General features: G+C 39.5%; 1 protein-coding gene across 1 annotated transcript in view; it reads left to right on the top strand.

Annotated features, from left to right (window-relative positions):
* The window catches only part of LOC127645739 (zinc finger protein 721-like), a 402,751-nt gene extending 376,770 nt beyond the window's left edge, over positions 1 to 25,981 (top strand). Inside the window, exons 6-10 of the mRNA XM_052129400.1 lie at positions 4,937 to 6,185; positions 11,543 to 11,618; positions 13,797 to 13,983; positions 14,600 to 14,758; positions 21,171 to 25,981. Of these exons, the coding sequence (XP_051985360.1) occupies positions 4,937 to 6,185; positions 11,543 to 11,618; positions 13,797 to 13,983; positions 14,600 to 14,758; positions 21,171 to 22,501 (3,002 nt within the window). The 3' untranslated portion in view covers positions 22,502 to 25,981. The remainder of the gene's footprint in view (positions 1 to 4,936; positions 6,186 to 11,542; positions 11,619 to 13,796; positions 13,984 to 14,599; positions 14,759 to 21,170) is intronic.
* The last annotated feature ends 261 nt before the right edge of the window (positions 25,982 to 26,242 follow it).

Genomic DNA, 26,242 nt, shown 5'->3' with positions numbered 1-26,242 from the left:
ACTGAGGAACAAAGAGGTTGGTGTCCATTCTTGACTTTTCTTTGATGAATGCTGAGAAAGTTAACAAACCTTCAGGCAGTTCAACAGATTTGGTGGGTTTTGTTATAAAATCATACAAGCTTTAAAACTGTTAAACTACAGACATATAGAAAAAATAACTTCAAACAGGGAGACTTAGCTGAACTCGAGTGACCCTTGCTGTGACCCATTGGCTTCTTACACTGAAGAACTGAAAAACTTTTGACCTGCTTGGATCTGATCTGAATATCTTTCCTCAACAAATATGACACAATGAAAATACTGAATGTTATCCATGGTAGCTGGGAATTGTTTAGTTTCTGTTAATAAAATACTGTTAGTAGTAACTTCTATAATAAGATATATAATTGGACATATATATTTATTTATTTTTTATTAGAAATTAATTAAAATCATAACAAGCTGCGTTAACACAGTATATTTATATACCGCTTCTCTGGTGATCGTGTGATGTCAGTTGAATGTACCTTCATGATTTCCCAGTTATCGCTGACGTAATTGTAGGTTGGGATGAAACAAGGAGATCAACAGTGCTTGTTTTCATGTGGTACTTGAACACACTTATCACGGTATGTGCAGAAAAGATTTATGTTAATTTATAGATAAACGCTCCAACATTGTTTACATTAAGCTGCTTCCTCTCTGATATGTGCTACATCTCTTCTGTGATTTGGATAAGTGACATGCAGAGCGCAAGCACCCTCTAGCGGTGGGTGACTGTATAGACAGCCTTATCAACGTCTGCTGGCATGATTACTTCGCATTTGTCCTGAAATGTATTAATTGACGATCGATTAGCTTAATCGCTCAAATTATTAACGACAATTAATCGATTTTCAATGAATCATTAACATCCCTAATTCAGGAGGTCACGTGATGCAATGCGAGGGCAGACGTGTGAACGCGAGCTCTGTGCACTTTGCTGTTTTTAATACTTGCTCATAACCTGGTGAGATTCGATACATCCTGATTCATAATTGTACTAGGAAGAAAATATGTCAAAGAATTCAAAATCCTCTGGCTCCGGAGACATTAAAAGACACTTAATTGCGCAAGCTGAAGCCCCTCTGGAGGCTTCGAGCCCAGGACTCAATTTGTAAAGTGGAAAAGGTTCAGAGTCAACTGTCGAGCATGACGGCAATGCTCACGAAGGTCGTTGCTGACTTTGAGGATCTTGCTGTTATATGTCAATCGATCACTGCCATGGAGATGAAATTCACTGAGGTGGTTACAAGAGTGTCAGATGTTGAGAAACGTATTGATTATCTGGAGTCATTGGAGAGGGAATTAGCTGCTAATCCGCTAGTGATCAAGGCAGATTAGAACACGTTTGGGAGAATCATAATCATTGAAACAACGTCCGAATTGTTGGAAATTCTGGACGTGTTCTTTTCGAGTCTGCCCAACGTAACAGGCCATAAGCGGGAAATCTTGCAGGCTCACATTGTTCTGGCTAGGAGATCTGCAGAGGGAGACAGGCCCTGATCAATTCTGGCCAAATTTCTGAGATCCGATAAAGATCTCGTGTTACACAAAGCGAGGAGCAAAGAAAGGCTTTCTTGGCATAACCACATTTTCTTGTTCCCAGTATTGCGAAATCAACAAGAGAGAAACTTGATCAATTCAAGGAATGCAAGAAACTCTTACATCAATGGAAGGTCGCTTTTGCACTGATGTTCCCGGCCATATTAAGAATAGATACTAAGGATGGCCGCAAAATATTTGCATGCCCATAGCAAGCATTGTACTTCATAAAGTCAATGGAATGAGTAAGTCATGGTGTGACTCTCACGTTGCAGCCAAGTGAGCCTGACTCACTGAACATTCACTTGACCATCCGAGGAAGCTGGGTGCCTTTTTTGTTTCTTTTTGTGCTGGTTCCGCCTAGTGGCTGGAGTTTGTTTTGTGGAATAACACTCCTTCAAGAAACTGTTGCATCGATGGACGGTGGCCTTTGCATGGATGTTCCCGACCATGATGAGAATAGATGCTAAGTATGACTGCAAAATATTTGCATGCCCACAGCAAGCATTGTCCTTCATAAAGTCAATGGAATGAGTAAGTCATTGTGTGGTGCTTGCTTTGCAGCCGAGTGGACCTGACTCACGGATCATTCACTTGACTGTTCAAGGAAACTGGGCACCGTTTTTTTTTTTTTTTTGTGCTGGTTCCGCCTAGTGGCTGGAGTTTGTTTTGTATTTTTTGCAGGACATTGGAAGGTTTAAGTCATCTGCTGCGCTCATGTAAAAGCCAGCTCACTGAACATTTGTTTGACTATCCGAGAAAACAAAGTTTTTTGTTGTGTGTGTGTGTGCTGGTTCCCCTAGAGGCTGGAGTTTGTTTTGTGGAGGAACACACCTTCGGGACAGTTATGCGGACGAATCTACACATTCTTTTTGTTTATTCTGCCTATTGGCTGAAATTGTTTTATAGATTTTCTTCTGGTTTGTAATTCTGTCTCACAAAATCTGTTTAGAAAAACCAGACTTGAGCAATCCGATGGCAACGTTTTTTATAGATCTTGAAGGGATGTTGCAAGCCACTGGCACCCCTCATAATATAATATTGGGAGGAGACTTTAATCTATTGATGGACTCAGTCCTTGATCATATTGAAGCAAAATTGTGTATCCCCCTAGAGCAACATTGGCGGTTCACTGGATGTGTACAAATTTGGTCTTTTGAACTTAAGAACCCATCGGGTAGTGACTATACATTCTTTTCATCAATTCATAGAATAGATTTTTTTATATATCTAAGTCCCTCATTTCATCTGTTGTTGATTGCTCAATTGGAAACAACTTGGTCTCAGATCACACCCTGGTGTGTTTAGAGGTGTTGCCACTGAAAAGGGGTGCTTTAATGCATCCCTTTTGCAAAATCCTGATTTCCAACAACTGTTAAAGGCTGAAATCAATGTTTATATGGAGACCAACTGGTCCCCAGTATCCACTGTAGGCATGGCTTGGGAGGCACTTTAGGCAGTTCTTAGGGGTCGGATCATAAAGTAAGCCTCATTCATCAAAAAATCCAAAGCATGAAAACTCATGGAAATGGAAGGGAATATTAAAAGTACCAAGAGAAAGTGGCAAGACAGTCATAATTTGAGTTGGGGGACAAAGCAGGGAAGCTTATGGCTAGATAGCATAGAGAGTCTTTTTCTATGATTCCGTCGGTCAAATCTGCTGGTGGTGAAATTTTTACCTCTTAATAATGCTTTTTATTTTGTATTTTATCCCCCTTTCTCCCCAATTCAATGTTTTAAATTCGTTGATAAGTTTACATGCATATCTTCGCTGGTGGCACTCAAGCGCTGAGGTTGTCATGGTGATCTGTGCGGTCATAACACTAGGGTACAATTCATTTTCAATCATTGGTGCAGGACAAACTTTGTTGCCTATTTCTGGATTATGAACTTTACATAAGAATGACAAAGCTAACCATTTAGTATGAAAACAAAACATCACAAAACCTTATAGACCACATTTAGACCTGTATTTAGCCTTGACCACATTTTTCACCAAAATACACTCACCTAAAGGATTATTAGGAACACCTGTTCAATTTCTCATTAATGCAATTATCTAATCAACCAATCACATGGCAGTTGCTTCAATGGATTTAGGGGTGTGGTCCTGGTCAAGACAATCTCCTGAACTCCAAACTGAATGTCAGAATGGGAAAGAAAGGTGATTTAAGCAATTTTGAGCGTGGCATGGTTGTTGGTGCCAGACGGGCCGGTCTGAGTATTTCACAATCTGCTCAGTTACTGGGATTTTCACGCACAACCATTTCTAGGGTTTACAAAGAATGGTGTGAAAAGGGAAAAACATCCAGTATGCGGCAGTCCTGTGGGCGAAAATGCCTTGTTGATGCTAGAGGTCAGAGGATAATGGGCCGACTGATTCAAGCTGATAGAAGAGCAACTTTGCCTGAAATAACCACTCGTTACAACCGAGGTATGCAGCAAAGCATTTGTGAAGCCAAAACAGGCACAACCGTGAGGCGGATGGGCTACAACAGCAGAAGGCCCCACCGGGTACCACTCATCTCCACTACAAATAGGAAAAAGAGGCTACAATTTGCAAGAGCTCACCAAAAATGGACAGTTGAAGACTGGAAAAATATTGCCTGGTCTGATGAGTCTCGATTTCTGTTGAGACATTCAGATGGTAGAGTCAGAATTTGGCGTAAACAGAATGAGAACATGGATCCATCATGCCTTGTTACCACTGTGCAGGCTGCTGGTGGTGGTGTAATGGTGTGGGGGATGTTTTCTTGGCACACTTTAGGCCCCTTAGTGCCAATTGGGCATCGTTTAAATGCCACGGCCTATCTGAGCATTGTTTCTGACCATGTCCATCCCTTTATGGCCACCATGTACCCATCCTCTGATGGCTACTTCCAGCAGGATAATGCACCATGTCACAAAGCTCAAATCATTTCAGATTGGTTTCTTGAACATGACAATGAGTTCACTGTACTAAAATGGCCCCCACAGTCACCAGATCTCAACCCAATAGAGCATCTTTGGGATGTGGTGGAACAGGAGCTTCGTGCCCTGGATGTGCATCCCACAAATCTCCATCAACTGCAAGATGCTATCCTATCAATATGGGCCAACATTTCTAAAGAATGCTTTCAGCACCTTGTTGAATCAATGCCACGTAGAATTAAGGCAGTTCTGAAGGTGAAAGGGGGTCAAACACAGTATTAGTATGTGTTCCTAATAATCCTTTAGGTGAGTGTACATCTTAATACTAGGTGTAAATAGTGTCAAAGATCACATATAAATGAATACCTGATTTCAGTTTGTGCTATTTGTTTACAGTTCACTTGTTTTATTTTTATGTTTTATATCCCTCTTGCATTGACTCTTGACTGTGTGTTCTTTTTAGAGCTCATGAAAGTGGAGGAGGAAAGTGAGGAACTGAATGAAGAGGAGAAACATCAGTCTCAGAAACCTGATGATTTCATAACTGGAGAAAAATCTTTTAGTAGCCCACAGACTGAAAAGAAACGCTCACAAATAAGAACTCAAAAAAGAAAAGGCAAAAAATCTTACACATGCCCTCAGTGTGGAAAGAGTTTCACACATAAAGGAAACCTTAATAGCCACATGAGAATTCACACTGGAGAAAAGCCTTTCACATGTCTTCAGTGTGGAAATAGTTTCAAACGTAAAGGAACACTTAATAGCCACATGACAATTCACACTGGAGAGAAGCCTTTCACATGCCATCAGTGTGGAAAGAGTTTTGCACTCAAAGAAGTTCTTAAGCGTCACATGAGAATTCACACTGGAGAAAAGCCTTACACATGCTCTCAGTGTGGAAAGAGTTTCACACGTAAAGGAACACTTAATAGCCACATGAGAATTCACACTAGAGAAAAGACCTTCTCATGCCATCAATGTGGAAAGAGTTTCACACATAAAGTAACGCTTAATAGCCACATGACAATTCACACTGGAGAAAAGCCTTTCATCTGCTATCAGTGTGGAAAGAGTTTTGCACTCAAAGAAGGTCTTAAGCGTCACATGAGAATTCACACTGGAGAAAAATCTTTCACATGTCATCAATGTGGAAAGAGTTTCGCACATAAAGGAAAACTTAATAGTCACATGAGAATTCACACTGGAGAAAAGCCTTTCAAATGTCATCAATGTGGGAAGAATTTCAGACAGGGACGTAGTCTTAAAAATCATTTGTCTTTTCACTCTGGAGAAAAGTCATATAGCTGTGATCAGTGCGAAAAAAAAATTTCTTCAGTATCAGCTTTAAGAAGACACTGGAAAATTCATTCAATAGAGAAGCCATACATGTGTTCACTTTGTGGAAAGAATTTTTCACAGCTGTACAATTTAAAAGAGCACCAGAGAAAACACACCGGTGTGAGAGATCATGTGTGCTCTGAGTGTGGGAAAGCTTTTTACAGTGTTAATGACTTAGAATGTCACAAAAGAATTCACACTGGAGAAAAACCTTACAAGTGCTCACATTGTAAAAAGAGATTCACTTTTTCAGGAAACCTGAAAACACATGAGAGAATGCATACTGGAGAGAAGCCGTACCACTGCAGTTCATGTGGGAAGAGTTTCACCCAATCAGGCTCTCTACAGACTCATAGAAAAAAGCATTGTCCAGGGTTGTCATAGTAAGCAAAATCTTTATTTTGCTATGTAAATGGGTTGGAATAAAAAATAAAAAAAAACATCAAAAGAAAAATTACAATCAAGTGGGTGAATTGCTTTGCATTATGCTGATTGAGCTGCCGTTCTGTGTAAAGGCAGATTTATACCTCTGCGTCAAACCTATGATGTAGCCTGACATGCACATACATAGTTACATAAAATGTAACTATGCTTGACATAAACGTAGACCACAACAACTGTGATTGGTCCGCTTTATTACCCCAGCAAGACAAAAAATATATCAGAGGTAGCGTCACATTTCTCCAAAATTATTTTAAGCAATGCATCATATCACAATATATTTGGAATCAGGAGCATTGTTTTAATTTGGAAGCATATGCTCTTTTTTTATTCTATTTTTTATGTTATTGTTGTTTAATGACGTTACAAGTGAAACCCGCCAAAAAGACAACTTTTAAACCCAGCTTTTTTTCTCTGGGCTTTTACTCAATATATATTTGGAATGTGAGTGACTCAATATTTGTTGGATACTACTTGAGAATTTTCAGATCTGTACCATGTTTTGACTGTATGTATGACAGTATGATGTAAAGTAAATAATAATTTAATATGTTATGAAAACAGAACATTTCTTATACTGTACATTTTATCATCAGATTAAAAAGCCGCCGTTAAGCGTTATATTGCCCAAATGAAAAGTGCAGCTTCTAAGCATTAAAACAACACCCATTTTGTGTTGGTCAGGTGCGTACAGTGCATCCGGAAAGTATTCACAGCGCTTCACTTTTTCCACATTTTGTTACGTTACAGCCTTGTTCCAAAATTGATTAAATTCATTATTTTCCTTAAAATTCTACAAACAATACCTCATAATGACAACATGAAAGAAGACTGTTTGAAATCCACACACCTGTCTATATAAGATCCCACAGTGAATGTCAGAGCACAAACCAAGCCATGAAGTCCAAGGAATTGTCTGTAGACCTCCGAGACAAGATTGTATCGAGGCACAGATCTGGGGAAGGGTACAGAAAAATGTCTGCAACATTGAATGTCCCAATGAGCACAGTGGCCTCCATCATCCATAAATGGAAGAAGTTTGGAACCACCAGGACTCTTCCTAGAGCTGTGGAGAAAGGCCTTAGTCAGGGAGGTGACCAAGAACCTGATGGTCACTCTGACAGAGCTCCAGGATTTCTCTGTGGAGAGAGGAGAAACTTCCAGAAGAACAACAATCTCTGCAGCACTCCAGCAATCAGGCCTGTATGGTAGAGTGGCCAGACGGAAGTCACTCCTCAGTAAAAGGCACATGACAGCCTGCCTGGAATTTGCCAAAAGGCACCTGAAAGACTCCCAGACCATGAGAAACAAAATTCTCTGGTCTGATGAAACAAAGATTGAACTCTTTGGCCTGAATGGCAAGCGTCATGTCTGGAGGAAACCAGGCACCGCTCATCACCTGGCCAATACCATCCCTACAGTGAAGCATGGTGGTGAAAGCATCATGCTGTGGGGATGTCAGGATCGAGGGAAAGATGAATGCAGCAATGTATAGAGACATCCTTGATGAGAACCTGCTCTATAGCACTCTGGACCTCAGACTGGGGTGAAGGTTCATCTTCCAACAGGACAACGACCCTAAGCACACAGCCAAGATAACAAAGGAGTGGCTATGGGACAACTCTGTGAATGTCCTTGAGTGGCCCAGCCAGAACCCAGACTTGAACCCGATTGAACATCTCTGGAGAGATCTGAAAATGGCTGTGCACGCTCCCCATCCAACCGATAGAGCTTGGGAGGTCCTGCAAAGAAGAATGGGAGAAACTGCCCAAAAATAACTGCCAAAGGTGCTTCAACAAAGTATTGAGCAAAGGCTGTGAATACTTATGTACATGGGATTTTTTTTTATTTTTTATCATTTTGCAAAGATTTCCAACAAACTTCTTTCATGTTGTCATTATGGGGTATTGTTTGTAGAATTTTGAGGAAAATAATGAATTTAATCCATTTTGGAATAAGCCTGTAACATAACAAAATGTGGAATATGTGAAGCGCTGTGAATACTTTCCGGATGCACTGTATATCAATGATTTATTTTCTGTCTGCATGGCAGAAAACATGTGTAATGCAGAACATGTTCCAATACTTTGAACTTGTTATTAATACTACAATAATGTAATAGATTGGAATCCATTAATTGTTAAGTTTATTAATCTAGTGTTGTTGATGCTATGAAATGCAACAAATTTTGCAGTTGTATTAAAAAAATGTCTTCAAGATGTAAACACGCATCAAATAGATGTATGGGTGATATATGTGTGCTACCAGGGAATGACTTACTCTCAAAACTTCATTATTAAAAAATATTTTTCCCAAAAATGAAAATTCTCATCATTTTCTCACCCTTCTACCATCTCAAACTAGTATGATTTAGATTATTTCACTTTCTATTACACTTCCTATTGCTTTTGGCCAAAACTATAGCCCTTTCTGAAATCGTTCACATATTTACTCATTCACAATTTACGTATAATGAATGGCAATTGTAACAATCTTACAATATAATTATTGCTGGTGTTGGGATGGTTGTTGTTGCACCACGGACTGTATTCATTGTGACACTGGTAGAGCCTTGCCTGTATGCATGCTCAAGCATATGTGTTGTGTGAGTTGTCTAATAAAGTGAGTGTATGCAACTAGATCTGCGTTAACAGTCCATTCTGTGTAAAAAAAAGGACAGAATGAAACAGCTGGTATCACTGGAACATGTGAAATCAGATTTTACCTTCAGCTCCACGTGACATTCCAAAATGCTGCCCAAAACAAAAAGTATCCAGTGAGGGTCAGTTTTGTGGATGGAAATGCTTTGTTGTTGAGAGAGGTCAAGAGAATGGCCAGACTGCTTCGAACTGACAAAGTGTACTGTAACTCAGATAACCGCTCTGTACAATTGTGGTGAGAAGACTATAATCTCAGAATGCTATTCTGAGATGCGAGTTGGTGCTGTTTTGGTGGCACGAGGGGGGACCTACACAATATTATACAGGTGGTTTTTATGTTGTAGCTGATCAGTGTAAATTGTCAGCAGATAAAACAAATGCATATTTAATGAGGGAGAATTTTTCTTCAGATTTCTAATCTGATAATTTGTCATTTATGCTTTATGTAATGGTGGTCGAATGTGGCCAAGATTACATTTAGCATTCCATTATATAATTCTTACATATTATTGGTGATGAATGCTGACAGTTGTAAATATACCCTGACACAAAGTCGCTAATTTACTATAAATCTCTAGCTGGAGGGTGTTTGGGGCTTTTTGGACCTTGGACTTAAACTGTGGTTAGTGGTAAGTGTTCATGGATGATGAAAGCAAGGACAAGACAGCTTTTGTGTGACCACTTGGGTTATTCCAGTTTAACGTTATGCCCTTTGGTCTTAAAAATGCCCCAGCAACAATTCAAAGGTTGATGAATGAGCCATGGGAGAGACTGGTGGCAACAGTTGTTTCAAACAAAATTGTTAGATCTTAACACATCACATTTGTTTTGTATATTTGGATAATATAATTATTTATTCTCCAAAAGCTGAACAACACATTCATTATGTTCAAGCTGTTCTTGACACGCTTCAAGCAGCTAGTCTCACTGTTAACATGAAGAAGAGTAACTTCCTTACGTCTTTGAAAATCCTTGGGCATATAGTCTCATCGGCAGGTGTGGAAGCTGACCCAGAGTATATCAAGGCAGTGTATGAATTTATTATACCCACGACAATCAAAGATCTTCAAAGATTGCTTGGAATGGTAGAGTGGTATCACCTAATTCCTTAAAACAGAAAAGTGTCAAATTCATGTTGAGCAAAAAGTATAATACAGTCCCAGATGGCCTATCCAAGCTCATGTAGAGAAATCTGGGTCTCCATTGCCAATCTGTGCTACCTTGTTGTGAATTTATTATACCCACGACTATCAAATATCTTCAAAGATTGCTTGGAATGGTAGAGTGGTATCACCTAATTCCCTAAAACAGAAAAGTGTCAAATTCATGTTGAGCAAAAAGTATAACACAGTCCCAGATGCCCAATCCAAGCTCATGTGGAGAAATCTGGGTCTCCATTGCCAATCTGTGCTACCTTGTTGTCAGCCAAGAATGAAGCAATAAGAGAATTGCAAATTTCAGATGAGGAATATGGAAAGTACAAGACGAATATCCTGGCATCCAGCTCCTTTTTATGACCATTATGGACACAGGACAATCTATCATTGTCAACGCTACCACCACATTTACTATCTTGGAGGATAAGATCTACAGAGTGATGCAACTACCACATACAACCTTATATCAGACATACATTTCCACCTCTCTTCACTCATAAGTACTACAGAATCTTGTATTTTGGCTGGTGATAAATCCAGATGTTTTGGAATATGTTTGTTATTGCCAACAGTGTCAGCTTGACAAACTTGAAAGTAAAAGATCGGTTGGAGAGTTGCAACAAACTAGAGTACACCAACCGTGGGAGATGTTGGGAGTCAATATTATGGGTCCATTTCATCTGAGTTCTAATGGGAAACTTTACCTTTTGTTTTTTGTGGTTTGTTACTCTGAATTGATCATTAGAATAATGACAGAGGACATCTTCACCAGATGGGGGATACCTGATTTTATCCTTTCTGACTAAGGCTCTAAGTTTGTTTCTTTTGTCTTTGAGGAAACTTGAAAACAATGGAAAACATCCATATATTTCCATATTGAGTGTCCTGCGTCACTTGATACAACCTGTCTTTAATAATTGAAAAGTACATGCATGTAACCACCACGTTAGGTTGGAGCTGTTGGCCACTGAATACTCTCAATTGGTCAAATGCGTGTTTGAGGGACTTGTAATGTGACTGCTCTAGAGGGAAATCCCCTTCAGGGAACTCCCTGAGGGCGGGGACCCTCTCCCTTATGTCATTTTGGGCTTGTGGAGCATCGGGAAGCCAAACCAGAGTACCTATCTCCATTAAAGGGCAACAGTCATGGAAATGTCGGTCCTGGAACCTCTGTTGTTTTCTTTAAGAGGTTGAGATATGCTTCGGGATCATTGGCCAACCCCATTTTGATGAGGGTGACCGGATTGGACTGTCGGGGTGGGCTCCGGGACCATAGCAGCAACCCCCTTGTGTCTGATCAGGCTCTGGAATGCAGTCCTCCAGTTAAGCCTGGAACTGGAGTTGAAAGTGTTGCTCCTGCTCCAGCCACAGTTTGACAAAGGCCTAATTCTGGTTCTGCTTGATGCCGCCGATGGTCTTGATCATCTCTCCCAGTGGTGAGGACACCATGACAATGTTTCTCCTCGAATCCAGGTCACGGCACCAGTGTAACACTCCTTCAGGTTCAGCTATGGGAAAGGAGGAGATGGGAAGCAGTGTCACACTTCAGGTAGGCTTTTATTTTTCTGCCTTCCACAGTACGTTTCTTATTTCAAAAAGTTCAGAGTAAAAAAACTGTCAGCATAAACTTCTTGAGATTCAGCTTCTAAAAATATTAGAACACTGCACACTCGTGTCCCACTCTCTCTCTCTCAGCTCTCTGGCATGTTTCTCCGGCTGCTTTTGAGGCCTCTCCTCACTATCACTGTAACAGGAAACAGCTGTTAGAGATCATGTCAATCAGCTTGATGAGCCAAACCACTCCCTCTCTGCCGCAAACAGACACACGACCACGCCCCCATCACCACACCGTGTTATTCCTCAGCTGCTGAACTGAAAAAAATTGCATGATGCTGAAACCAGACTGAAAGAGGAAAATGAAAAACAGAAGGTATTTGACGTCTTTGCTGAAGAGAGTGAAAGGGAGGAATTCCAGGAATTTAATGATGCTGAAATAAAAGAGCTTAATAAATTGGAAATAAAAATAGTACTTGATATCTTTGCTGAAGAAAGTGAGGAGGATTTTCTAGGATTCCTGTCGGTTCCTTGACCAGCCCAGCCCGTAATTGTTATGATTCCCTGGACTGTGTTTTTGACACTTAGGGTTAGTTTTAGTTTGTTTTTTGTTATATTTTGTGAGTATTAAAAGCCCATTACACTGCTCTGCATTTGAGTCTTTTCCTATTAACATTTGTTATTGGTTCAAGTAGTTGACAAAGAGAAATAAATATGCATTGAATCAACATTTAACTCCCTCTTCTACCCCTCCCCGTTCAATAACCATGCCCCGACCTCCAACGAACATCCCCTTGGTCACACATAATACACACACACACACACACACACACACACACACACACACACACACACACACACACACACACACACACACACACAAAGAAAATAATAATAATAAAATTTATATAATATTTATACACATCTAAAACTAAGCCTCACTCTCCACAGCCCCTCCCAGAGAGTCCCCCAAAACTCCAAATAACTGCCCCATTTTCCATCAAATGAATCCTAGATCCCCAGTCTTTTATATGACACGTCCTCGAAAACAGCCACCCTCCCTATCTCCATGCAGCACTGCAGAAATGAGGGTGCTCCAGTCGATTTCAGTCTGTCTGCCTGTCATTACACTGGTCAGAACCCAATTTATTTATGTGTTTATCCACTATTTTGTTGACTGCACAATTGCCTTAAATACAGAGTCTGGGGCAAAATGAAACCAGAGTGCCCAACACACACAAAACTCTGAACCTTCAACCAAAATTCTTGTATCTTAACACATCCCCTAAAAAAAACATGCGTTGCGTCTCTTATCTTATCTTCTGATTGGCATTGCCAGCAGGTGGGTGTGTCTTTAAGACCCCCGAAATAGGGGCAAGGACATCTTGTTCAGGGACTCTTTCAGGTGGGAGTGACCAATGCCAAGGCCAATGGGTCTAAGACTAAACGCATAATAATAAAACAAAATCTTGGGTAGGCTTAGCCCACCTTTGTCAATTGGCCTATGTAACTTATTGAAATGTAACCTGGGGCGCTTATCATTCCAAAGAAAGGACTTCGCTACGTTATCAAATTGTTTGAAATAAGAGAGGGGGACATCTACAGGGATAGATTGCAGCAGGTAGTTACATTTTGGAATATAATTCATTTTAATAACATTAACCTTCCCAATCATAGATAAATGTAATGAAGCCCACCTGCCAACATCACACTTTTTATTATGGGATCAAAATTATCTCTAACTAAATCACATAATTGTGAGATATTCTTATACAAATTTTGATTTGTGTAGAGCAGAAAAAATGTAGTTATATAAATCCGAGATGCATTAAGGTGAGTAAATGATAAGATAATTTATTATTTTTGGGTGAACTATCCCTTTAAGGGTTTTCCAGGACAAGCGGTTCAGAATGTCCCCTCCGAGTTGCTGTTGTATGACGTCATACAAACACGGCGGAGCTCAGAGTGATTTGCAGAGTTCTGATAAACATGAACTTTTAAACAAATGACTGCACAAATGAGTAAAATAAATACACCAAAGTTTCCATATTAGATGACGTTTAGCACACGTTTGCAGAGACGCAAAAACTACGACCTTCTCTATTGATACTCATAAACCTGCATTGTTGTTTTCTTTGTTTGTACATTATTCGAGCATCGGATTCCTGTATAATATTGTCATCATCCTAAACGAAGACTTGTTTCAACACGAACAGGAATAACTCCAGGTGTTTCAACTGAGATCTGCGAGATAAAACATTGTAAAATGATGTTTATTAAAGAAGAGAGTGAGGACATGAGTTATCCAGAATCATGCAGTTCAAATGTCATGAAAAATGAAGATACTGAGAAGCAAAGAGGTTGGTGTCCATTAAGTTACGTTTTTTAAGTTTAAGTAAACCCGCTCTTCGACACATCAAGTTTATATTTGAATTATTTGCAGGTTTTTTTTTTTTTTAGACACCGTTATTTCAGGATGATCAGAGCAACATTTCAGATGCGCTGATTGGTCCGCAGGTTAATCCAGTTATGAACAAATTATTCAGTGATTTAAAAAAAAAAAATGCATATCTTGTGTTCATAATAAATGGAACAGGAGTTTATTCATTAAAGTGATTCCATCAGTTGTGCATTTCTTCTTATCGAATAAAAATATATATACACTTCAAGCAAGCGTTTTTTTATGCACATTTTTGAGATTTTATTTGCATCTTGTTGTATCCATAGAGCAGTTTTTGTGTGATATCCAAAAATGCATATAAAAATATGTGGATAGAAACCCAGCTTGTGTTAAATGTGTGATGGCAGGAGACAGATAGAGAGTGAGATGAGTAAAGAGCACTTCTGCACCGGACCTCTGACTGGTGTCTTTATATTAAAGAGAATCTGAATGCATTACGTTTAAAAAATCATGTGATAAATCAGGATTAACTGTTTTAATCTAGTTTTATTTTAAGTTTAAATTCTGTTTTACAGGTTTAACAAAGCAAAACCAACACCAAATACCTTCTGGAACCTGCTTAAGTGCTCCAGAGAAGATGGAGTTTATTAAAGAGGAGTTGAAAGAGGAGAGAGAAGACATCAGTATTTCAGAACCATTCAGACTGAAGAATGAAGATACTGAGGAACAAAGAGGTTGGTGTTCATTCTTGACTTTTCTTTAATGACTCCTGAGGAACATGAAGTTAACAAACTTTCAGGCAGTTCACCAGATTTGGTGGTTGTTGTTATAAAATCACTGGAGCTTTAAAACATTTAAACTGTAGAAATATAGAAAAACTAACTTAAACAGTGAGAGTTAGCGGGACTTTAGTGACCCTTGCAGTAGAGGTCTGCATTCCTGATTAGATTAGGTTTCTTGTGGCGCGGGTCACATTTCTGAGTTGAAGGTGGGAGCGGACTGTATTTACATGAGATGTGGAAGGGAGCGGACAGTGAATGAATATCCTGAAATATCCAATGTGGATCTCTTTTTTTATTTTATTAATTAATAAATGCAACAAAAAAAAATATTATTTGTATTAAATTGTTGTCTATTTGTATGGCTTTTGCTATATGTGGAAATGCGGGAACGAGAGCGGTCAGGAAGAAAATCACTGCGGGCAGAGAGCAGGTGAACATGGAGTTAAATTCAGCTGGAGCGTTCAGGTGTGGGAAAGAAACTTGTGGTAGTAGGATGCAAAAAACAGTTAAGTTGTTGTGATTGGGCCATTTGAAGTAACTATGTACTATGTAGCTAGGGCTTTGCTAAATATATTGCAATATTTATTTTCGTGATATGCTACATCGATTTCCAGCAAAAAAAAATCATGGTGAACTACAAGCTTCGTTCCTGTAGATGTCGCAGTACAGCTAGCTGCCAAGAATTGCCGGGTGACATTTTTATGTTTTATTGAAAAGCTGGAAGCAGCATGGCAGATGCAACTGACAAAATTACAGCGGCCTCTTCAGAATATAAAGCCAATGTGTGGGTGCACTTCGGTTTTAAAAACAAACCTGGGATAAAACCTATGCAATATGCAAGCTTTGTGACGCTGCTGTAAATATTCAGGTAACACAACCAACTTGCGTGCGCATCTTGTCAGATCACCGAGCTGTTGAAAGGCGCATTAGAGGAATGGGACATAAAAGCAAGGACCCCGCTATAGTTAGAGACAATGCATCAAACATGACCATCGCAGCGCAGCTAGCTGGTTTGCTACATTTTAAATGTTTCGCGCATACCTTGAATTTGGCTTCACAACACGCACTGCAGCTAAAACCAGTCGCACGATTGCTGGGAAGAGTGAGAAGAATAACCATCTTTTTCAGATGCAGCTCCACAGCCAGCTGTGTACTGTGTGGAAAAACAAAAGCTGCTAAATCTGCCTCAACACAAATTGCTCACTGACATCATTACCAGATGGAATTGTACCCATGACATGCTGCACCACTTCTTAGAACAGCAGCCAGCCTTCCATGCTGCCCTCCTTTCAGCTGAGGTGAGAAAGACAAAGGAGATCTGCACCCTCTGTGAGTCAGATATAACAGCTTCTGAAGAAGTTATCACTGCTATGAAGCCCATGAAGGTAGCTACACTTGTCATGTCAGAGAAGACCTCTCCAACACTATAAGTTGTAGCACCACTCCTTGCCCAGCTGATCCATGATCTACAAGACAGCCCAGCTGATTCCAACTTGACAAAGGAAATCAAATCTGCCATATGCCAGGATCTTAACAAGAGGTTCTTGAACAAGGAGACTCTTTATGTGGCCTCAACTATGGATCCGAGGTTTAAGGCCCTGCCCTTCCTTTCAGAAGACCAACACCAGGACATCAATGCTAGAATCACTGCAGAAGCTACAAGGAGTAAAGGGGCATTACAGGTAGGAAAAAGAATGCCATTAACTAAAATATTATACTGCTGTTAATATTTATCAATACAACATTTAAAAATATCCATTCACATTTTCAGTATTTAAAGCACAAATACCATTGAAAGATAGTCAAACATTTATAGTACAAATTGTTATTGTATTGGAATTAATATTTACTTATTCTCTAAAGCTAATGTTATTTTTTTTGCTGTTTTTCAGCAGAATGAGACTGGAGTGGAGACAAAGAGTGATTTACATTTACATTTATGCATTTGGCAGACGCTTTTATCCAAAGCGACTTACAGTGCACTTATTACAGGGACAATCCCCCCGGAGCAACTTGGATTAAGTGTCTTGCTCAAGGACACAATGGTGGTGGCTGTGGGGATTGAACCAGTGACCTTCTGATTACCAGTTATGTGCTTTAGTCCACTACGCCACCACCACTCCATGAAGCACCATGTGATGTGATTGTGAATGTGGTGCCAGATGAAGATGAGGACAGCAATCAATGCCCTGTGCAAAAAGACATCTCTGCAGTACCATCCAAGAGATCAAGGCATTTTATAGTCATTTTATGACCTACTTTGTCAAACATATGCTGCAGGTTAGTGTGATAATACTTTGAAGGCTACTGGGAAAACTACAAAGAATACCCATTGTCTCATCATATAAACATGTCTGAAAAATATATGTGCTAATGGCACTTTTCCACCGCACGTTACGGTTCAACTCGACACAACTCGACTCGCTTTACTTTTCTGAGCTTGCGTTTCCACTGCAGTTTAGTGCCACCTCAACGTGGGTGGGATTATAGGCTGATCATCATAGTTGCGCCGCCTCTACTGCCGTGACATAATCTTAAACGTGACACAAACATTACTGACCATAAACAATAACACGACCGCTAGCTGTTAGCTACTAGCTCATTGTGCTGCATAAAGCAGTTGTTGCATGGTGATATTACACAAGTGTAACAGTTAAATTGGCCTGGTTGTTTTAGAAGAAAGCTTCCAGTAGCTGGTCAACTAAATAAAGTGAAGCTTTCAAGCAGAGTATAGAGTTAACGTAACAAAACTTACCATCCTCCATCGTGGATCAACGCCAGTCCAGGGTACTCTCCCTCCCATTGCTCGCCGGTTTAGATAGCGTCCATTTGGTCTAACCACTTCCACTTTTCCTTGATGGTTCTGTAGTCACTTTTTTCCCTACACTGTTGGTAGATCTGGTTTTAAGCCGTGTGCGGCCAACAGCCGAGACACTTCCTGAAAGTTTTGCTCATCGCTAACGAGTGGACCGTCGACACCTCCTTTATGACCACGGCAAGGTTTTGTGCACAGCCATTTCTTTTTTCACAATTCGAAAGTCGTGTGAACAAATTATACTGCTATCGCTGTATCGCACTTTAAAACTAGCGGGTGGTGTCGGAAATCCAGTGACGCTGGTAGTGACGATTCTCCATGACCAATCAGTGATCTGCAGGATTTTTAAGTCACATTTAGTATTGGCTCGGCTTACTTGGAACCTTGACCGAGGTGGTACTAAAAAAAGTATCAGGTACCAGGTACTATCCACTGTGCAAATCCCCCAAAAAGGGAGCAGAGTCGAGTTGTACCGTGCAGTGGAAAAGCCCCATTTGTGTATTGTGTTCTGCTTGAATGAATTGCACTTCCCTAGCACCCTGTAATGAAAGGGTGCTGCACCAAGTCATTAATTCACTGATGCTGTTTATAAATAATGTATTTTGAAATATTAAAGATGTATAAAAGTGATGAATGATACTTTATTGTGATAATATTTGTATTGATTTATTATGTTGTCCACCCCTACTGCAGGTGCTGCAAAGAAATTGAAAACCGCATAGGACCAGGCAAAGGAGGAGATGGCAAGATACAAGGAGGAAGCTCCCCTTCCACTCGGTGCCAATCCACTTGACTGGTGGAAAGGGCATCAGAGCGAATATCCTCTCTTGTCACAAAGAGATACCTGTGTATCCCGGGGACTAGCATCTCCTCGCATAGAGTTTTCTCTACTGTGGGGGATATTATCACAGCTCAGAGGAGTGCACTTACCCCAGACCATCTTGACCAAATTCTATTCCTTAACAAGAATCTGAAGTCAAAGTAGGCCTTCCATTGTATCAAAATTTTTACTAAGTGTTAATATCTTAATATATAATGGACACTTGCCAATAACATGTGAATGGGACTGCATTATGTTTACAGTTTATTTACATCATATTTTATTTATAATAATACTTAATCTGCACTATGTTTTACTCATACAATGCATCCGGAAAGTATTCACAGCGCTTCACTTTTTCCACATTTTGTTATGTTACAGCCTTATTCCAAACAGGATTAAATTAATTATTTTCCTCAAAATTCTACAAACAATACCCCATAAAGACAACATGAAAGAAGTTTGTTTGAAATCTTTGCAAATGTATTAAAAATAACAAACGAAAAAAATCACATGTACGTAAGTATTCACAGCCTTTGCCATGACACTCAAAATTTAGCTCAGGTGCATCCTGTTTCCACTGATCATCCTTGAGATGTTTCTACAACTTGATTGGAGTCCACCTGTGGTAAATTCAGTTGATTGACATGATTTGGAAAGGCACACACCTGTCTATATAAGGTCCCACAGTTAACAGTGAATGTCAGGGCACAAACCAAGCCATGATGTCCAAGGAATTGTCTGTAGACCTCCGAGACAAGATTTTATTGAGGCACAGATCTGGGGAAGGGTACAGAAAAATTTCTGCAACATTGAATGTCCCAATGAGCACAGTGGCCTCCATCATCCGTAAATGGAAGAAGTTTGGAACCACCAGGACTCTTCCTAGAGCTGGTCGCCCGGCTAAACTGAGCGATCGGGGGAGAAGGGCCTTAGTCAGGGAGGTGACCAAGAACCCGATGGTCACTCTGACAGCTCCAGCATTTCTCTGTAGAGAGAGGAGATCCTTCCAGAAGAACAACCATCTCTGCAGCACTCCACCAATCAGGCCTGTATGGTAGAGTGGCCAGACGGAAGTCACTCCTCAGTAAAAGGCACATGACAGCCCGCCTGCAGTTTGCCAAAAGGCACCTAAAAGTTTCTGAGACCATGAGAAACAAAATTCTCAATGGCAAGTGTCATGTCTGGAGGAATCCAGGCACCGCTTATAACCTGGCCAATACCATCCCTACAGTGAAGCATGGTGGTGGCAACATCATGCTGTGGGGAAGTTTTTCAGCAGCAGGAACTGGGAGACTAGTCAGGATCGAGGGAAAGATGAGTGCAGCATTGTACAGAGACATCCTTGATGAAAACCTGCTCCTGAGCACTATGGACCTCATACTGGGGTGAAGGTTCATCTTCCAACAGGACAACGACCCTAAGCACACAGCCAAGATAACAAAGGAGTGGCTATGGGACAACTCTGTGAATGTCTTTGAGTGGCCCAGCCAGAACCTAGACTTGAACCCGATTGAACATCTCTGGAGAGATCTGAAAATGGCTGTGCACTGACGCTCCTGCAAAGAAGAATGGGAGAAACTGCCCAGAAATAGGTGTGCCAAGCTTGTAGCATCATACACAAAAAGACTTGAGGCTGTAATTGGTACCAAAGGTGCTTCAACAAAGTATTGAGCAAAGGCTGTGAATACTTATGTACATGTGATAAAAAAATACAAATGTTTAATACATTTGCAAAGATTTCAAACAAACTTCTTTCATGTTGTCATTATGGGGTATTGTTTGTAGAATTTTGAGGAAAATAATTTAATACATTTTAGAATAAGCCTGTAACATAACAAAATGTGGAAAAAGTGAAGCGCTGTGAATACTTTCCGGATGCACTGTACTTTTCAGTTCATTGTGTTCAGTGACAATAAAGAGTACCGGAGCATATGCACATTATTTTCATGTTTACATTTAAGCTCAGTCCTCTACTAGCCCCACACAATCCTTAGTGAGTTCACTGTGTACTTTATTTTCTTTTTTCAATATCTTATGCAGTTTGTTTTCATTATCAATGTGTGCACTGGTGCAGGTTAATTTTGTTATGGCAGCTAAAAAATCAATTGGAAAGGAAATTTTGATTTCTATTGTTTTGACTATTTGTCCACTGATTTATCATTGTAATGTATTAAAACTACCCAGATCATACACAGTAACTTGTATTTCAGCTCTGCTTTTACATTTTCAGTGAACTGTGCAGTATCGCAATATATTGCAATATTTATCGTACCACAATGCTTATTGTATCGTGAAGTCCTTGCCAATACCCACCTCTATATGTAGCACAAAATCATAAATTCTGTAAAATATGAAAGATGAATACGTCTCTAAAAGCACGAATTCAAGGGAATTAACACTAGGGTACAATTCATTTTCAATCATTGGTGCAGGACAAACTTTGTTGCCTATTCCTGGATAATCAACTTTACAAAAGAATGACAAAGCTAACCATTTAGTATGAAAACAAAACATCACAAAACCTTATAGACCCCATTTAGACCTGTATTTAGCCTTGACCACATTTTTCACCAAAATACATCTTAATACTAGGTGTAAATAGTGTCAAAGATCACATAGAAATTAATACCTGATTTCAGTTTGTGCTATTTGTTTACAGTTCACTTGTTTTATTTTTATGTTTTATATCCCTCTTGTATTAACTCTTGACTGTGTGTTCTTTTTAGAGCTGATGAAAGTGAAGGAGGAAAGTGAGGAACTGAATGAAGAGGACAAAAATCAGTCTCAGAAACCTGATGATTTCATAACTGGAGAAAAATCTTTTAGTAGCCCACAGACTGAAAAGAAACACTCACAAAAAAGAAAAGTCAAAAAATCTTACAAATGCCCTCAGTGTGGAAAGAGTTTCACATATAAAGGAAAATTTAATAGCCACATGAGAGTTCACACTGGAGAAAAGCCTTTCACCTGCTCTCATTGTATGAAGAGTTTTGCAAATAAAAGCAACCTTTTTAGTCACCTAAGAATTCACACTGGAGAGAAGCCTTTCATCTGCTATCAGTGTGGAAAGAGTTTTGCACTCAAAGAAGGTCTTAAGCGTCACATGAGAATTCACACTGGAGAAAAGCCTTACACATGCTCTCAGTGTGGAAAGAGTTTCACACGTAAAGGAAAACTTAATAGCCACATGAGAGTTCACACTGGAGAAAAGCCTTTCACCTGCTCTCATTGTATGAAGAGTTTTGCAGATAAAAGCAACCTTTGTAATCACCTAAGAATTCACACTGGAGAGAAGCCTTTCACATGCCATCAGTGTGAAAAGTGTTTTGCACACAAAATTGATCTTAAGCGTCACATGAGAATTCACACTGGAGAAAAGCCTTACACATGTCATCAATGTGGAAATAGTTTCACACTTAAAGTAACACTTAATAGTCACATGAGAATTCACACTGGAGAAAAGCCTTTCAAATGTCATCAATGTGGGAAGAATTTCAGACAGGGACGTAGTCTTAAAAATCATTTGTCTTTTCACTCTGGAGAAAAGTCATATTGCTGTGATCAGTGCAAAAAGAAATTGTCTTCCGCATCAGCTTTAAGAAGACACTGGAAAATTCATTCAGTTGCGAAGCCTTACTCGTGTTCCCTTTGTGGAAAGCATTTTTCACAGCTGTGCAGTTTAGAAGACCACCAGAATAAGCACACCCGTGTGAGAGATCAAGTGTGCTCTGAGTGTGGTAAAGCTTTTTACAGTGTTTATGACTTAGAATGTCACAAAATAATTCACACTGGAGAAAAACCTTACAAGTGTTCCTACTGCGAAAAGAGTTTCACTTATTCAGGAAACCTGAAAGCACATGAGAGAATGCATACTGGAGAGAGGCCGTATCACTGCACTTCATGTGGGAAGAGTTTCATTAGATTAGGAAACCTGAAAGCACATGAGAGAGTTCATACTGGAGAGAAGCCGTTCCACTGTACTTGTGGGAAGAGTTTCACCCAATCAGGCTCTCTAGTGACTCATAGAAAAAAGCATTGTCCAGTGTTGTCACAGTGAGCAAAGTTCTCCTCTATTTGCTATGTAAATGGGATGAAATAAAAAAAAAAGTTAAATTTCTCTCAAAATAATAAGTACAATTAAGTGGGTGAATTGCTTTGCATTATGCTGATTGAGCTGCCATTCTGTGTAAAGGCAGATTTATACGTCTGCGTCAAACCTATGATGTAGCCTGGCATGGCTTTAACTATGCTTTGCATCAATGCAGACCACAACTGTGAGATTCAACCTGTGAGACTCTTTTCTCTGTGAGACTTTGAGATTATTTTAAGCAATGCATCATATCACATTGCATTTGGACTCATGAGCAATGTTTTAATTTGGAAGCATATGCTCTTTTTTTATCTTATTAAGTGACACCCCAACAAAAAGACAACTTTTTTTCTCTGGGCTTTTACTCAATATATATTTGGAATGTGAGTGACTCGATATTTGTTGTATACTACTCGAGAACTTTCAGATCTGTACCAGTGGCTTTTGGTTTTATTTTAACTGTGGTTACTGGCAAGTGTTCATGGGTGATGAAAGCAAGGACAAGACAGCTTTTATGTGTCCACTTAGGTTTTTCCAGTTTAACGTTATGCCCTTTGGTCTTAAAAATGCCCCAGCAAACATTCAAAGGTTGATGAATGAGTCCTGGGAGAGCTTGGTGGCAACAGTTGTTTTGTATAATTGGAGAACATCATTATTCTCCAACAGCTGAATGACACTTTCATTATGTTCAAGCTGCTCTGGACAAGTGTCAAGCAGCTTGTCTCACTGTTAACATGAAGAAGAGTCACTTCCGTACATCTTTGAAATTCCTTGGGCATATAGTCTCAATGGCAGGAGTGGAAGCTGACCCAGAGAAAATCAAGGCAGTGCAGGAATATATTACACCCACCACTCTCAAAGACATCCAAATATTGCTTGGAATGGTAGGGTGGTATAACCCATTTGTGAACTTCTTAATGAGCCACCTAATTCCCTAAAGCAGAAAATTGTCAAATTCATGTGCTGATCCAAACTCCTGTGGAGAAACCTGGGTCTCTATTGTCAATCTTTGCTACCTTGTTTCTAGTAATTAGAAACTTGTAAATTTCAGATGAGGAAATATGGAAATTACAAGCATAAGATCCTGGGATCCAGCTCCTTTATATGACAGTTATGGACACAGGACAACCTATCATTTTCAACGCTACCACCACGTTTACTATCTTGGAGGATAAGATCTACTGAGTGATGCAAATATCACATAAAACCTTATATCAGATCTACAATTCCGCCTCTCTTTGCTCACAACTCCTTCAGAACTTCCGCAGAGTCCCATTAGCTGGACATCTAGGGCGATTCAAAACTTGCAAGAGACTACAGAATCTTACAATATTTTGGCCGGTGATGAATCCAGATGTTGTGGAATATGTTTGCTATTGCAAACAGTGTCAGCTGCACAAACCTGAAATCTGAAGATCGGTTGGAAAGTTGCTTCAAACTACTGTACCCCAATTGTGGAGATGTTGGAAGTCAACATTATTGGTCAATTTCCTCTGAGTTCTAATGGGAATGTTTACCTTTTGTTGTTTGTTGTTTATTACTCATGTTTTGTGGAGATTTTTCCCTTTTATCAAGCAACTGCTGAATTGAACAAAGCAATTTCTAGATTTCTTAGTATTCTGATCTTGCTTGATCTGAGCTCTGCTTTTGACACTGTATGCCACAAAACACTCCTTTCCCGACTTTCAGATATTGGTATTACTGGCACTGCTCTATCCTTGTTTCATTCCTACCTCACTAACAGACAATATTTCATCTCTATTAAGAAAAACAAATCTCCTACTGCTCGTCTCACTCAGGGTATCCCACAGGGTTCTGTACTAGAACTGCTGTTCATAATTTACGTTCTCCCACTATGTCAGATCATCTGTCGTCATGGTCTCAGTTGTCACTGTTTTGCTCATGACACCCAGATTTATACATCCACACATTTTGATGAAAAACATCAGCTCGTTAACTGCCTGTATCAATGATTTGGTTAAACAGTATTAACAAAAATTCCATGCTGACAAAACTGAGATCATGATTTTTGGGCCACAAACACTTATAAGAAATATTGACATTTGTTTCACTATTGATGGAAATCTGACCTAACCCTCTAAAACCATTAAGAATCTGGGAATCACTTTCGATCCATCTCTTACTTTTGGAGCCCACATAAGAGCCATCACTAAAACGGCTTTCTTCCATCTACGTCACATTGCAGGACTTCACCCCATTCTCAGTTTGAAGGATGCAGAATCACTAGTTCATGCTTTCATATCATCATGTCTCGACTACTGCAATTGCCCCTTTACTGGCCTACTGGCTAAAACTATTGCCTGGTTATAATACATCCAAAACTCTGCTGCTAGATTTCTCACTAACACCAAGTATTCTGCACAGATTATTCCATCTTGTTTAGTCTTACCTGGCTGTCTGTCTCATGCCATATTAAGTTGACATGAGACAAATTGACATACAAAGCTCTCAATGATATGGCACCTCGCTATATATATTATCTGCTGCATCAATACACACCAGCACACACACTTCATTCTTCTGATTGCAAATTGTTGTCTGTCCCTAGATTTCATCTATCCACTTTTGGTGGGAGATCCTTCAGTGTAGTTTCACCTAAACTGTGGAAATCTCTACCTCAGAGCCTCATTGACATGTCTATTTCTATCTTCAAATCTCAACTTAAAACACATCTTTTGTCAGTGCATTCATTATCTGTCTATTACTTAGTGATGTTTTATTTCCCCCTTTGTAATTCAGATTGTAACTTCTGTTGAAATTTATATTAATGTATACTTTGTCCTGTTAAATGTATGTATATGGAGTGTAAAGTGTCCTTGAGCTTTTGGAAAGGCTCTATATAAATAAAACTTATTAGGGGTTCAAGCGATTAGCCCTGAAACCCTATTGCAAATGTTAAGTTTTTTAATAGGGTCTCAAGCTCTTATGCTGAAACCCTATTGTAATTTTTAAGATTTTTAGTGGTTCAAGCGCTTAGCGCTGAAACCTATTGTAATTGTTAAGATTTGTATTATTATTTTGGCCCAAGCACTGAAAGTACGGAGCCCTATTGTCCTTCTAAGGATTATTATTATTATTTTTAATAGGGCCCAAGCACTGAAAGTGCGGAGTTTGCACACACATCAGAGTTGCTGGCCTTTAGGGCGTGGAAGAGTTATTGGGCCAGGGACTGGCGAGGTTGTGTAATGTGTTGACAGTGTTTCAGGGCAGTGTTTTTAAATCATGTTATGTGCTGTTCACATGCTTGAATGCATTTGTTTTTGCACTAAAATTAACCACAAAAGAGCAAAGCGTTTGTGTCCCTACTCAAGACGTTTAACAGTTTGTTCCTTTTAACTTGACATGGCGTCTAAAAACACAAACAAGCCGTCGAAGACGTCTATCTAGCACACGTTTACATTGAAATTATTTATAAAATAGCGCAGATGGACACATAAAAGTTTGATCTCACTTGCCTATTCTTAATTATTTGTTACTGCACATTTTCACTTCAAGCAAATTGGAAAGTTTTGAAAAGTAACCGTGTACCCTGACGAATAAAAATTTATTGCAAGCAAAATTTAAATCGCAAATATTATTAGAGAGCTTTTTCTTTGTATTAGAACTCCTTGGTTCTGGATTTCGTGCGTGGACGTGTTTTAAAATGTTAATTGGTATTAATAGTTGACTGCCACATATGATACGGCG

Source organism: Xyrauchen texanus, chromosome 6, assembly GCF_025860055.1.
Source record: "Xyrauchen texanus isolate HMW12.3.18 chromosome 6, RBS_HiC_50CHRs, whole genome shotgun sequence".
Classification (NCBI taxonomy): domain Eukaryota; kingdom Metazoa; phylum Chordata; class Actinopteri; order Cypriniformes; family Catostomidae; genus Xyrauchen; species Xyrauchen texanus.
This window is presented reverse-complemented; position numbering and strand designations above follow the sequence as displayed.